The following is a 14844-nucleotide window of genomic DNA, read 5'->3' on the forward strand; positions in this document are numbered from 1 at the left end:
TTAAAAAATCATACCAACCATGTAATATTGTTTTTTTTTTTTTTTTTTGTAATTTGCTCTAGGGAGAAAAAATCGCTATTTTTTTTTAATAATATTAAACATATAGCATCTTTTATTGCTCTTTACCTTTTGTTTAATAAATAAGCTTTACAAATAAGTCAAATTTGTTTTGCTTCTAAGTCTTCCTTTGCCTGATTTTGCATTATCCTTAATTTATGGACATGAGTGTATATTGACTCATCGGAATGCGGCACAACGCTTGAAATCACAGGTGAAATGTCTTACTTGCATCTCATCACACTGGATAACTTACTGGTGCTCAGAATTTTGACATATAAACTCCATATTCGTGCAATATTGAAGATTGCTACTCGTAATAAATACGGGTCACCAATTATGGTAGTACAATTTACAATTTTTTTAGACAGATCGTTAAATAATTATAACAATTGAATAGAATAAATATTATTTTGTTTTTGGTTGATATGGGTTACCAGACTGGCAGAGTTGAGTTGTAGTAGGCAAGTTGCCACATATCTATTTATCTGTAATGTATCGTTACTTTTAATTGTTTAAAAATTGTACTTTTTAAAAACACTTGTATAAATATGTAAAATAAATAACAGCTTTTTATCTAATTCTAGATCATCGTATGTCTGATTTTTTTCGCCGACACAGATGCATTTCCGAACCCAAGGCTAGTGACTATTCTTAATATATTTTTGAGTATTTTATGGCAGATTTAGCATTTTATTATTATTTGAATTATTTTCCTATTACGAATATATTCTATACATTATATACTGAAAGTGTTTTTTTTGGGGGGGGGCGCCAAAAAGGTATTTTGCCCCGGGCGCCAGTTATGCTTGCTACGCCACTGGGTCAGAGCGTTGCGCAGCTCAGTCTGCATCTAGCCGTGCTAGTGAGAGGTTCGTGCTGTGCTCCGTTCAGATACTGTGACGGTTTGAAATGTCTGCGTTAATTGAAAATCCCGCGAGCTGCGAGGTGCGCTCAGTAATAAGGTTTCTGACTGCAAAAACCTGTAAACCGATAGAAATCTATCGGCAGCTTCGTGAAGTGTATGGGGACAACATTATGACTGAAGGTGGAGTGCGTCAGTGGGTCATAAGATTTCAAAATGGCCGAACCAATGTTCACGACGAAGATCGAAGTGGGAGACCCAGCATAGTGACCGCCGAACTTCTCGAAAAAGTCGATGCTAAAGTCCGTGAAAATCGAAATTTCACAATAACGGAACTTTCTTTGAGTTTTCCACAAATTTCGCGAAGTTTGTTGCACGAAATCATCAGCGAAAAGCTTGGTTACCACAAGTTTTGTGCAAGATGGAAGGCAAGAAGAGGTAACGAAGTGGTTGAAGGCGCAGGCGGCCGAATTTTTCGACGAAGGAATTTCCAAGCTCGTACATCGCTACGATAAATGCCTTAATTTGTATGGTGACTATGTAGAAAAGTAGTATTTGAGTGTGGCTTTCATCTGTATATAATAAAATTTGTTTCCTATACTTTGTTTATTTTTTTATTCCAAAACGTAATCTACTTTCTGGATAGCCCTCGTATGTCTGGTCTAGTACCATGACTAATATACAAGAGTGCTCCTATTAGATTTCTATATTTGACATTTTGATTTAAATTAGATTGGCTTAGTTTAAGATTAATCTTCATAGGTGTATCATAAAGCTTTGAATTTTCAATACCATACAGTTTAGCTAAAGATTCAATATAATTATCCTGACTCAGTGTTAAGATATTACTTTTCTCATTATCATATTCAATATCAATTCCAATGTAGCCTTTTACTTTATTTAAATCCTTCATTTTAAATTTATTATGTAGTTGTTCCTTAATATCATTAATTACCTGAGTATCTTTGTAACATATCAACAAATAAAAGAATATATACAAATACATCATTTTCAGATTTTACATAAAGACAATAATCATATTTACTTCTACGAAATCCTAGACTCTCAATATACTCATTAAAACACTCATACCAAGCATGAGGGCTTTCTTTCAACCCATATAGTGCTTTCTTTAATTTATACACTCTATCCGAATTATCATTATAGCCTTGTGGTTGTTTAACATAAATCTCAGACACAACATAACCATTTAAAAAGGCCATTTCAACATCCATTTGATGAATATTTAAATTATACTTACAAGAATATGAAAGTAACAATATTAAGGTTTGCATCTTAATGACAGGGGAGTAAGTATCCTCAATACTATCTTTTTACTGGAAACCTCGAACCACTAATCTAGCTTTAAAAAAATTACCTGGTTTTCTTTTGAATACCCACTTCACATCTAGAATTGCTTTATCCTCTGGTTTAGTCACTAGTGTCCAAGTGTTATTTTTAACAAGACTGTTCATTTCACTGTCCATTGCCTCTTTCCAATGTCCAGCCTCACTGCATGTTGTCGCCTCCTCAAAGTTACCTGGAACTGTAGCATCACAAAAATTTGCACTAACATAGTAGTACCCAAATTCTTCATGAAATCGAACTGGTGGTTTGATTTGCCTTCTTGGTCTCATTCCACTTTTTGTTTCATCTTCATTTATCACACTGTCCTTGGAGTTATCATTACTCGATTCACACGGCACTTCTTGAGGTTCATTCTTCTTATTTGTATCATCATTCTTATCTTCATCATCACAACCTACACACATTGCGTCTTCTTCAATAATGTCAACTTGCCTGGCAACTATTATTCTGTTATTCATCAAAACTCTATATCCAACTTCTGTATACCCAAGTAAAATTCCAAATTCAGCCTTTTTATCCCACTTAGACTTTCTCTTTTCTTCTGGTATTCTTACATACAGTCTACTTCCGTATAATTTCAATTCATTAGCAGCTGGTTTCCTATTGAAAAATATTTCATACAGTGTCTTCTTTACAACAGTATTTGTTAATGTCCTGTTTTAATATAAATAAGCAGCAGCTTTAATTACTTCAGGCCAGTAACGTCTGTCAACTTTTGCTTCGGCTAAAAGACATCTTGCCATATCCATTATACAGTCAAAAGTCGTTAACTCGGACACCCATAATCCGGACCTAAAAGCTACAAACTTTCTGTGCATGCGTCGCATTGATGCATGTGCGTAAGACCTTTACGGCTGCAAATATGCGTGTGCGCGTGCGCAAAATACGTTTACAAATGCACGTTTAATGTATAACGGATGGTATAAGCTAAGCTAAAATTATCTAATTCAGTTAATGTTGCAGATTGCGTTGTTCCTTAATCTTCGAATTGGATTCGGCTTATTATTTTTTGCAGACTGTTAGAGCAATTTTATAAAAGTAAGCTTGAACTTTCGATTATGTCAAATAGAATTTCTGATATATATTTACTAATATGTAAAGGATCTACAAAGCGAAAGTATGTTTCGAAGTCCATTAAACAAAAAGTGGAATTGCTGCAAAAAATGGATAAAGAAATATCCTTTGTTTATCTAAACTTTAACGTTTGTTTATCTAAACTTTGTTTATCTTTAACACTGTGGCACGCAATGAATTGGAAGTTAATCTGTCAGCACTATCCTTATCTTCAGGACAGATGTTTTTATTTTATTTGGCTTATAATTCCTAACTAAATGTAGTATTTCATCTCTATGTACTCCGTCTTTGATATGATTTAAATCAAATTCCTCGTCATTATAATTCGCTTTCGATAGCGAAGAAAGTGACAGAGGTTATTGAAAACGAAAAAATTTCAATTGACAAATTAGTCGGTATTCTCGACACAGCAATTATAGGACTTGAACAGCGGAACTTTGTAACTGAACAAGAAATTATGTCTGTTTATAGAATTAAAGAGAATGTATTATCACATAAAAAACGAAGCAACTTAAACGACTTACATTGAAAGAAATGTTTAATAAAGTAAACAAATAAATATTAAGCTTTTTTTTTTTTTTTTTGTATGTAAATTTTGATACCCTTTAGATCATAATTGTTCTTTATTTCATAAATTATGGTTTCATATTTTAAATTTTATAATTTCTGCATGCCATCTTATGAGATTTAAACTGATGATCTATAATCCGGAAAAATCGATAATCCGAAATCGCCGAAGTCCCGACGAGTCCGGATTAACGACTTTTGACTGTAGTTCTGTTGTAACGCTTAGCAGTACCATTTAATTCATGTACATATGGTGGGCATGACTTTATCTTGAAACCTTTTTCTCTTGCAAATTTGTATACCTTGATATTCATATATTCACTACCATTATCACATCTTACTTCTTTGATAGTCTTCCCTATTAAGTTTTGAATTTCATTTACATATTCAATTAAACAATCAGAGACTTGATCCTTAGATTTGATACAATAAATTTTTGCCAACTTGCTATAATCATCAATAAAACTCACAAAGTATTTCTCACCATTACATCCACTTGTCCTGTGAGGTCCATTTACCATCTGTATGTATAATCTCCAGAATATCTTCTGCTTTTCTTCTATTATTCTTGAATGGTAAATTGTGCATTTTATTTTCAATACATATGGCACACTTCATATATTCGGTTTCTATTTCTTTAGGGATTCCTTCTAATAGCTGATCTTTGCACATAATATCCAGATATTTAAAATTTACATGTCCGAATGAATGGTGCAATTTTTCTTTTAACGTTAACTTACTGTTGGTCAAATTTGCAAATATTTTACTATTTTTAATGTAACTCTTTACTTTATATAATCTTTCTTCTTTCTTTGCTATTGCTACTAATGAAGCATTGACATCATATATTTTAGAGAACTTTTCTTTTGAAACTATTTTATGATTATCAGTAATCTTCGAATAACTTAATAAATTTGCTTTCATTTCTTTTACATAAAATACATTCTTCAATGTTACGATAGATTCAGAGTTATATACAGGAAAAGAAACAATTATATTGCCAACCTTTTTAGCTTTCAAAATCCTTCCGTCACCGACTTTCACTTGAATAGGATCCTTCAAAATGACTTGCTCTTTGAAATATTCATCACTGTTTATAGTGTGGTCTGTGCATCTGCTATCCAGTAACCAATTGATTTCATTTTTATTCATCACAGTATTTGCACTGGAACTTGTCATGTTACTTTCGATAACAGTGGTGGGAAAACTATTGCCTTGATGACTGTTTATTCTATGGTTAGAGTATGCTCCACGTTCACGATGTCCACTAAAAGCACGACTACGTCCTCGATTGTTTGAAGAACTTTGACCATGATAATTAGTGGAGCCATTACCATGATAGTTCCTTTGATGGACATGCCAACAATTCTTTTTAATGTGACCAGGTTTTCTACAATTATAACAGACATTCTCTTGTGGACCCGATTTGCTTGTTTCAATTTTGAATGCATTTGATTTTTCTGCTGGCGCACAATCTTCATAATCATTTTTCTCTTCAAGTAATTTTGATTTGATTTTGCTCTTTAGGTAATGGACTGTTCTAGCCTTCTCTGGTAATACATCTATTAAGTCACCAATGTGACTGTAATTTGAAGGTTCAATTTTTCTTGTCCCGTTACGGTGGTGCCAGCATGTTTCAGTTCGTTCACATACTTCTCAAAATCATCAAAAAATATATTTACATCAGGATAATTTTTCAGTTTCACACATTCCTAGTTATTTCGACAAACAATTTGTAGAGATGTTGAAGTTTTTAAATACATTGCATCAAATTTTGTAATTATATCAAATGCAGTCTCACACTCATGAATATATTCCAATTGCTTATTTGTTATGGCGCCGTAAATGTAATTTGTAGCTTGGATATCCTTTTCTTCCCAATTTTCCATGTCATCGTTTTCACTGACTTTTCGCTGAACCACATCTTTAGACTTTTTAAATTGAAGAAATTTCATCATACGCACTTTCCAATTAAAATAGTCTGAACCATCAAATAGCGGTATGCCGATATCGCTGCTTCTTGTACATGCCATTTTTACGCTAGTATCGGTAACTTTTAAAATAAATTATAACTACTAAATTCTTCATTCATATTCACGAACCACGAGAACTGCTACCATGTTAAATAAACTGATGTCATATGAAAAGGGAAGTTGAAAAATAAGAAACGTCTCTTTTCACATTTTTTATTGAAACTTAACAACACGTGCACAACATTCCAATGGCATCCATAGCTCGCATGCAGAGAGAGAACTTGGTGTTGCTAATATGGTAAATATAAATGTACCAAACTAACACTGTCTTTGAGTGGTGTGCATTTGAAGCAGCGAAATAAAGAATAAGTTTTAATATGTATTATGACTAATTAAAGTTTTTGCTGAATGCAGTGAGAATATTTAATGTGTTATGGACAACAAGGATATATATCCTTCTATAATCACTTTCTCTCTACTTTGTTCACCCCTTGTATTCTCATTGCTTTCATTTTGGATTTGAATTCCATGGTAGCTCCATACATCACTGAAATAAATGTAAATACATGCGTTTGTTAATTTTTTTCACTTTGTTTTCTGCCGTTAATAAGTATCGTATTCATCAGTATTTTGAGAAAAAAAAAAAAAAAAGGTTTACATGACCACTAGTTTTGTGGCAACTGGCATTTTAAGACAAACTGAATGTAACATTGCATATTTTTCAGGTTTTGTGCTATCACATGCAAAAGTAGCAGAAAGAAATTATTTCTGTGTATTAAACCCCGGAGATGAAAATTCATGCACTGAGTCTCAAAATGGAGAAAAGTTACTTTTGATGGGAGTTTAGTATTAGGAAAATACACAGAAAGAATCTGGTTTCAGATAGAAAATATATAACTGGAAGCACTCTTAGCATGTTACATTTTCTTAACTATCGTCAGAATATTAGTTTGATTCTTTCCAAAGTCAGATTATTTTAAACAGACATGAAAGAATTTCTAGTGATATTGCACACAATGGCATAAGCAAACTTTATTGCATAAAATGTAGAAAGTGATTTAGAAATTCTTTTATATGCGTGCATAAGGTACTACTTTAGTTCTTAGCATCATCGTCTACATGTACTTAATAACTGAAGTAATCTGCTTTTTAAATTTCTTGGAAATTTTGTAGATGTTACATTCCTGTGGTGACATAAATAATCTTATATCCAACTTTACTCATATCCATTGCTTATTATATTATTTTGATAATAGCTATATGTATTTAAAAATGTATAGTAAAAAGATTAATATTGTAACATTTTTGTCTACTGTAAATGTCAACAATATTTTATATTCAATATTACGATTCTGTAGGTACAGAAGTCAGCAATCCTTTAGATTATTATGACATACCAGCTCATCCTGTTCCTGTACTCCATCTTCCATCTGCTAGCACTACTGGAAATGCAACTGACAAAGAACCTGAATACATGAAGATGAAAGGTTCCCAAAAAGGTTAATTTTAATAAGCATTTTCTTAAGCTAAATAAGCACAAGGCAGGCCAAAATTCGGGGTAGGATTTGAAAGGCAAATAGTCTTTTGGTACTTGTTCAGATTTTTGGTTACAGAAGAATCTTAGAGAACTACATCATGGTACATCATGGTCATTCACCTTGAGACTTAGTGGTGTGAGATATATACAGGTATATATTACTGGTGTGAGGTTTTTTTTTTTTTTTCTTAAATCTTCTGCAGTGTAAATGATTCTCAGATCTGCTTTTAAGAGGGTGTGGCTACTACTTGTATGGTCACAGCAGGACATCCTGAGCACCAAATAATTTCTTTTTCAGCTAGCAGATAATTTCAAGATATTCCCAAATATACCCCTTTCAGTTTCTGATTACTTCTCGTTGGCATGTCATAAGTGAGTAGATATGCCACAAACCACATGTACAAACAAAATAGAATATTATAGAAAGAGGAAATCCATACAGAAATTTGAGCATGAAAGGCTTAAATATTAATTAATGTTATGAAAAGTGCTATCATAAATGAACTTGTCTTTATAAGGCAGTGGAGCAAGCACTTAAGATGATTAATGGAAGGCATTTATAGCAAAGAATATCTTCCATATTTAAATGCATCTCCATATGTTAAGCATTCATTGTATCTGTCATTTATTTTGATTCAGTTATAGAAAAATTACTAACTATTACTCAAACATTGTTGTGAATTTTATATTGCTATGTTTAAACAAGATTTTATTAAACAAAAACCTTTCATTTGATTTATATGTTGTTTATTCATGCAATTATACTTAAACTCATGTGCAAGATATTAAGTTTAAAGATAGCATATAGGAATATTTGACATTAGTTATCTTTAACATTTTCAAAACTTTGGCTTGTTATTTTATGTTTGATTATGTGCCTGACACTTATCATCAGTGCTACCAAATAAATGTTACCAGTACATGAGATATAAAATCTGATAATCATGTAGTATATAATTTACCTCTTACATCTTTTAGATATTTATGTTTTAGGTAAGGGCATTAAAATTGGTTGTTATTGTAATAATTTTTCCCCATCATTTTATTGCATGTTTGCATTTAAAATAGCATTTTAACAACACCATCTAAGCAATAAATAAATAAATGAAAGTGGTAGATCAGATACTACACGTTTACCTAAAATCTTGCAACCTATCTAGTAAGTATTATCTAGAATGTTGCCATTTAACATGTCATAAAATCTTTAATTTATCTTTTAAATTATTATTATTATATCTACTTGATATATTTAAAAATATAATTAAATTTTAATTTATCCAATGTAGAATTTTCTTGCACATTTACAGCATTTATTGTAAGTTATAAGAAATGTTTCTAATTTCACATATTGTACACCTGGTACAGAAACATCCACTTAAATTCATATTTTTATGTGCAAGAGGAAAAATATTGTGGAATTAAGTGGTATCTAAATATATACTTTTTTTATTTCCATCTATTTTCTTTTATGAATAAATGATTTCAATAAAACTTTTTTGTAGAAAATGTCATGCCAAATCAGAATTTTTTATGGGAAAATAATGCTCTAAAGGACCATGAAGATGTTATACATGTGCCAGTATGTAATGCAGGTAAATAAAATTCAAACTTGCCATTTCATTAGTCAACTTAAAAAACCTGATTCGCATATTGAAACTGCTAGTAAGTGCTGCGAGGCTGAATTTAATGACAGAAATTCTACAATCACAGCAGCAGCAATCTCAAAGTTTCTTTGGTATTTCCTTTATTTTTCTTTTTTAGTAACTGTAGTGTTGGACAATTAGAATCTTGGTTTCCTGTAAACTGGTTACTGGTCATAAAAAAATCCATGCCAAGCAAGTAATATTGAAGTAACATGTAGAAAAAAAAAGATGAATTATTAAAAATCTAAGTTTTTAAACTTTTTTTTATTTAAGGAATGATTATACAAAAACTCGCACTCACGATTTTTCCATTCTTATTTATCATTATTAACCTCATTTAATTAATAAGTTTTATTGCATTCTATTAGAAATATTGTGGAATTAAATAGTGATATTTTTGCCGGAGTAATAGAATCATCAGTTATGTTGGTATGCTGTTCTTCTGTCCAATGAAGTACAAGTAACATAGAACTCAATGTTTTAAAAGAGAAGTAAATTTTACATTTATATGTTTAACTACATAGTTTTAGATATAGGATTTGAAAGAAAATCTATATAGATTCCTTTAATTTCAGAATGAATTGTTGTAGACCATAAGTGGCCAAATTTCATGAGCGACATATTGAAATTCAGGAAATTTCAAGAATTGCAACTTTGTCTGTGTTGTTTAAAAAATAATGGTTCAAATTTTGAATGGAAAAAAATGTTTGGAGCAAATTAATGAGAAATTTTCACATTTGGAACTATTATACTTGTATTATGCTACTGGACATTCTTAATTCAGATTTAAAAGGTGCAGTGCTTTTTCCTCCCAAGCCTATTTAATACTGTAATGGCTGGATTCTAGATTTGAGGTACTGCTACAAATGATAGATGCATTTACAATAAAAAGTCTTGTATTAATCCCTGATAGCCCAGAACATTGAGCAGTTGTATACATTTTTATTATTTGCAGCTGAAAACTAAAGGCTTTACAAATCATTTGTGGAATTTTCGGTAGTCTAGGTTACTATGAACATATAAATGAAAGATCATACTTTATAATAATTTTATATAGAATTTCACAGTGCAGATGATCAGGAAGTGGGTTGTAGTACATTCCTCTGTTTAGCTAGCAATTTCATGAAGACATCTTGCTTACAAAATGACTGGATACCAGAAAAACCTAAAACATCACAAATGAAGTAAATCTGAAACTTGAGGTAATTTAGAAAGAACGACCCCCCCCCCAAAAAAAAATCATTGAACAACATGCAAGGAAATAGCACAAGCTACAGCAATTTCATCTGCATCAGTATACCATATTTTGGCAGATGCTTTGTAGAAAGAAATGTTTAATGGGCCCTTCACTGCTTGATTGATGAACCAAAATATCTAGATATTTCAAAGCTATTGAAATGGAAGATTTGATAATGAAAGTAAGATTCCTAATTTGAATAATTGCCACTGAGGAAATTCAAATTAGAGACTTTGAACCAGACTTGAAATCATTGTCTATCCAGTTGAAAAGTACATTCATCCCATCACTCCAAATTTTTTGACAAGCACAATTTGAAACAAAGTAAATAATGATTTTTGTCCCATCATACCTAGAAGTCATCATGAACGGTAAAATTTCCATGAGGAAAAGTGATTGTAACATATTACTGTGAGTGGTACAGTAATATACAGAAGAATGCATAAAAATTAACTTCTTTTTTGGGAATGAACAATTTATTTTGAATGCTAATGCACATCCATGCATAGTAAGATTACAAGAGTTCTGCTAATCAAGTGTGGTTGCAAAGTTTTACATCATCTACCATAAAGTATAAACATCAGTCCATTAGATTTCAGATTGGCCCTCAACTGAAAAAACTGAAAAAGTCCCAGTATGAATAGTGTTTCTCCTCTCTAAAAGGTTTCTTCAATGGTTACCTAAGCCAAGTGAGAACTGAATAAAAATAGAACCTTATCAGGAACAGCAAATCTTCTGACTTTGGATTATTATAGATATTATGAAGCATGGGGATTGCTTATCAAGGCTGCAAGGAGAAACTGCCTGAAATATAATCTACTAGTAATAAATGACTTTTGTTATTTTACTTTTGTGCTGCTTTTTGGCTAAAAATGGTACAACTATGGTAGAAATCCACAAAAAATAGAATTATTTGCCAGTTTGTTATTTGGATGAATGTTTGTTACATACAAGACAAATAATTTAAAATCTATTAAAAACCAATAAACACATAATGCAATCACGTTTGTAAGACCAAAGAACTGCATGTGGTTCAAGAACCGCAGTAAAGGTTCAGAAAGCCCCATGCTACGTACAAACTGCATATGGTCTGTCTGTTATAGGTGTTAGAGCTGTCTCTAATAGAATTGCAGTATCTTATCAAATGAACAGGATTATAGTACATTTAAAGAAAATTCAAAAAGTTTTTAAGTATAATTGCAACAGAGTGCAAAAGAAGAAAGTAATTAGTTCTAAAATTGTACTTCATCATTTGGTTACTATGCATCACACCCAAAGGACTGACTATCACTAAAATATTGTTACAATCATTTTGGTAAGATAATCAGATTTGTATTAGTTATATAATTCTTTGCTTTGTCATAAGTGTAATTATTAATGAATTTTTGTCATATGTGATGAATTATGATCAAAATTTCCACATTCCTGACATATTAATTCACTTATTACCCTCATTGCCTGCATTCAAACTTGGAATGTCAAAGGTTTGTCTCAAGACAGAGTCATTGCTGTGAGATGCTACTCTGGTTACATGCAAACAGCAAAATTAAATCCATCATAGTTTGCCATTTCAAACAGACAAGCATCACATCATTATGCCTTCAATATGATAAACCTACACAATAAGATATTTTAATAGTGCTCGAGGTTGTGGCTTAATTGATTTCATCATTTCAGGTTATGATTATTTGGGCAATAAGCTAGACTTGCATTCCAAGGAGACATATTATAGATAAGCAGGGTATTTTTCACATATGTTTGATAGAAATGTCAACAGATATGACAGAAATAAGTCTTCAAATGCATTCAACGTAGTGCAGACTGCAGTTAGTTTATATTCACTGGCATATAACCAGTAACTGTTATTCATTAGTGTTTCTCTAGATGCTGATGGTTAATTAGATGATGCTGTGCAGTTTTGTAATTAGTCTTTTCTAATATCTGACTTCACAGCAAAATTAGATTTGATAACTCATTAAAATTTGCCTAGGGACAAGTACAATAACTTTTATTCAGTCAGCCATGTGCAATTTAGTAGAGACAGGTCTAATGTGTACATCCTAGAACTGTTCATTCCAAAATAAAAGCATTTCATGCAGACTTTCTGTTGCACTCTGCATGCTTATGGAACAGTTATGCACAATGTCATACACACTAACAGCTTTCAGTGTATAATTTTTCAGAATTTTGTTCAGTACGTATTCAAACAGAGAGTTCAGGTGCCAGTTTTTGTTCAGTGGCATTTCAAACTATTCACTAAACTTTTATTCTTCTTATAGTGTAATGCAGTTTGCAGTGTACTACAGTACAAAGTCCGAGATCTGGAATGATGTAAAATCCGGAGCTCAAAGCCTCCAACAACCACTTTTTTCAAGGATTTTTTTTTTGGGGGGAGGGTAAGTTCATTTGATTTCCCCCCTCATAATAAAACATGTGGAGAGTTCTGATTCTTAATCTCGCTTAGGCACTAAATAAAATACCTCATTATTGAAGAAATAATCATTTTAGCATAAATTTATGTGATCAATAAATTTACTCCATAGCTGCGTATCTGCTTGGCATACATTTCAAACCGAAACATTCTACATAGAAACATTGTTGATTTTACACAAACTAATATTTTATATCTTTGACACCAACCTGGCAAATCATTATTTATTATATTTTTCTTTCATCATGGCATGTTTATCAACACATGACAACTTGAGTTATGATGCAGTGATGCCTAAACAATTTTTTGATAATAGTAATTGAATAACAAAGATTATGGTAACCTTTTCTGTTGACATTACATTGGCACTGATTACAGATTTAAGTTAAATGTGCTAAGAAATGTTTAAGAGGAAAGATTTAACAAAAATTTCTTGCCATATGCTAAAAATAGATTTTGTTGATCGTACTTATAGGTCAAAAGATTTTTTATTTTCATAAAGCCAGAAATGGCGGCTGCAAAATTCACATAAAGCTGATTTGTTATTCACGTGAAGCCAAAAATGGCGGCTGCAGAATTTAGGGGAAAAGAAGAGTTAACAGAAGTTTTTCATTGAGAGGACACTGCCCCAATCATCAATCAATTAATGGGCAGCAAAATCTATTGTATGGTTCTAGATCCAGAAAATACCACTGCCGATAGTGAAGAAATTGACAGAGAGGTTATTGAAAATGAAAAAATTTCAATTGACAAGTTAGTTGGAATTCTCAACACAGCAGTTACAGGACTTGAACAATGGAACTTAGTAACTGAACAAGAAATTATATCTGTCTATAGAATTAAAGGGAAAGTATTAGCACAAAAAATAAGGCAACTTTAATAACTTACATTGAAAGAAATGTTTAATAAAGTAAACATATAAATATTAAGCTCTTTATATATATAAATTTTGATAACCCTATAATTTCTGCATGCCATTTTACTAGATTTAAACTGATGATCTAATACCTGGGATCACCGAAGTCCTGACAAGTCCAGATCTTGGACTTAATTTACTGTAATATTTTTGCATTATATTAAAAGCTATTATTTTTTGCACATTTAATGAAAATTCAATTGCTATTGTTTGGGTAAATGGATTAAAATTTATGAGATAATATATGGAATTGATCTTAAAATTACTATAAAAATGTGACCAATGATTATCATCTTTCAGAAAGAGCAAAATTAAGTCTTCTGGAAAGTCAGGCTAAATTAATTGAAATAATGGAAGCTTATAAAAAAGGTGCATCTCTTATAGAAGTTGAAAAGTTGCATAATGAATGGAAAACATTTTATCAAGTTTCAGATGCTGATGCTAAGGTAATGTATGATTAGTTAGCCCTAAAGATTTTCACATTTGATCACCATTTTATTTTTGCATATTCATTCTAAAATGTATGTAAACTGTAAAAATTAATAATTTTTTTTTAAAAAATAATTTTGTTATATAACTAAGCGATGCAATTTTGTCATTTGACTGAGACATCATATGGATGGATTCGATTTATTAGATTATGGCAAAGTGCATTACAGCTATCTGTCTAAGGGAAGGGATAATTTTGCTAAGATACTTCTAAGAGAAATTAATTTATAGTCATATTAAATATGTAAAAACCATGAAAATGCCCTTGGAGTCAGCTTGTTTCCTAGGATTTTAACTCGAGCTGAACTATGAGTGTTTCATAGTCTTTTTTACTTAGCAGTTGAATGTGTGTCCTGAATAAATGGAATGACTGGAAAGTGAAAAAAATTATATATGTGAAGAGAATGCCAATATTTAGAGTAATCATCCTCCCAGCTGCAATGCAGTACTTTTTCTTTAGCATTTTGAAAGCTGTTTTATCCTTTTTTTAAAGAAGGTATTTTATTAGCTGTATATCAGACTGAACCTTTCAGAGGACTCTGGATCTAAGACTGAATGATAATGAGTATATGGCAGAATGCCTCAAACACAAGTGAAATGTTATTCTCCATAGCATCTACAAACTTGGCCAACATTTGGAATACTGGTATCTCTTTTTCCACTAAAAACTTAACAAAATTCCTTTGT

The 14844-nt window shown here is 31.5% G+C and overlaps 1 protein-coding gene across 8 annotated transcripts in view; it reads left to right on the forward strand.

The window, feature by feature from the left end:
* The window catches only part of stumps (DBB domain-containing protein stumps), a 277758-nt gene that overhangs the window by 242993 nt on the left and 19921 nt on the right, over positions 1-14844 (forward strand). For 7 of the 8 annotated variants that reach the window (XM_085825040.1, XM_085825045.1, XM_085825036.1 and 4 more), the window contains 3 exons: positions 7263-7403; positions 8944-9033; positions 13969-14114. In XM_085825040.1, coding sequence (XP_085681166.1) covers positions 7263-7403; positions 8944-9033; positions 13969-14114 — 377 coding nt within the window. The remainder of the gene's footprint in view (positions 1-7262; positions 7404-8943; positions 9034-13968; positions 14115-14844) is intronic. The other variant, XM_085825048.1, reaches the window with a different exon arrangement.

Source organism: Stegodyphus dumicola, chromosome 1 (assembly GCF_044657685.1).
Source record: "Stegodyphus dumicola isolate Sdum_Otavi_A_Nest chromosome 1, ASM4465768v1".
In the NCBI taxonomy this organism is placed as follows: domain Eukaryota; kingdom Metazoa; phylum Arthropoda; class Arachnida; order Araneae; family Eresidae; genus Stegodyphus; species Stegodyphus dumicola.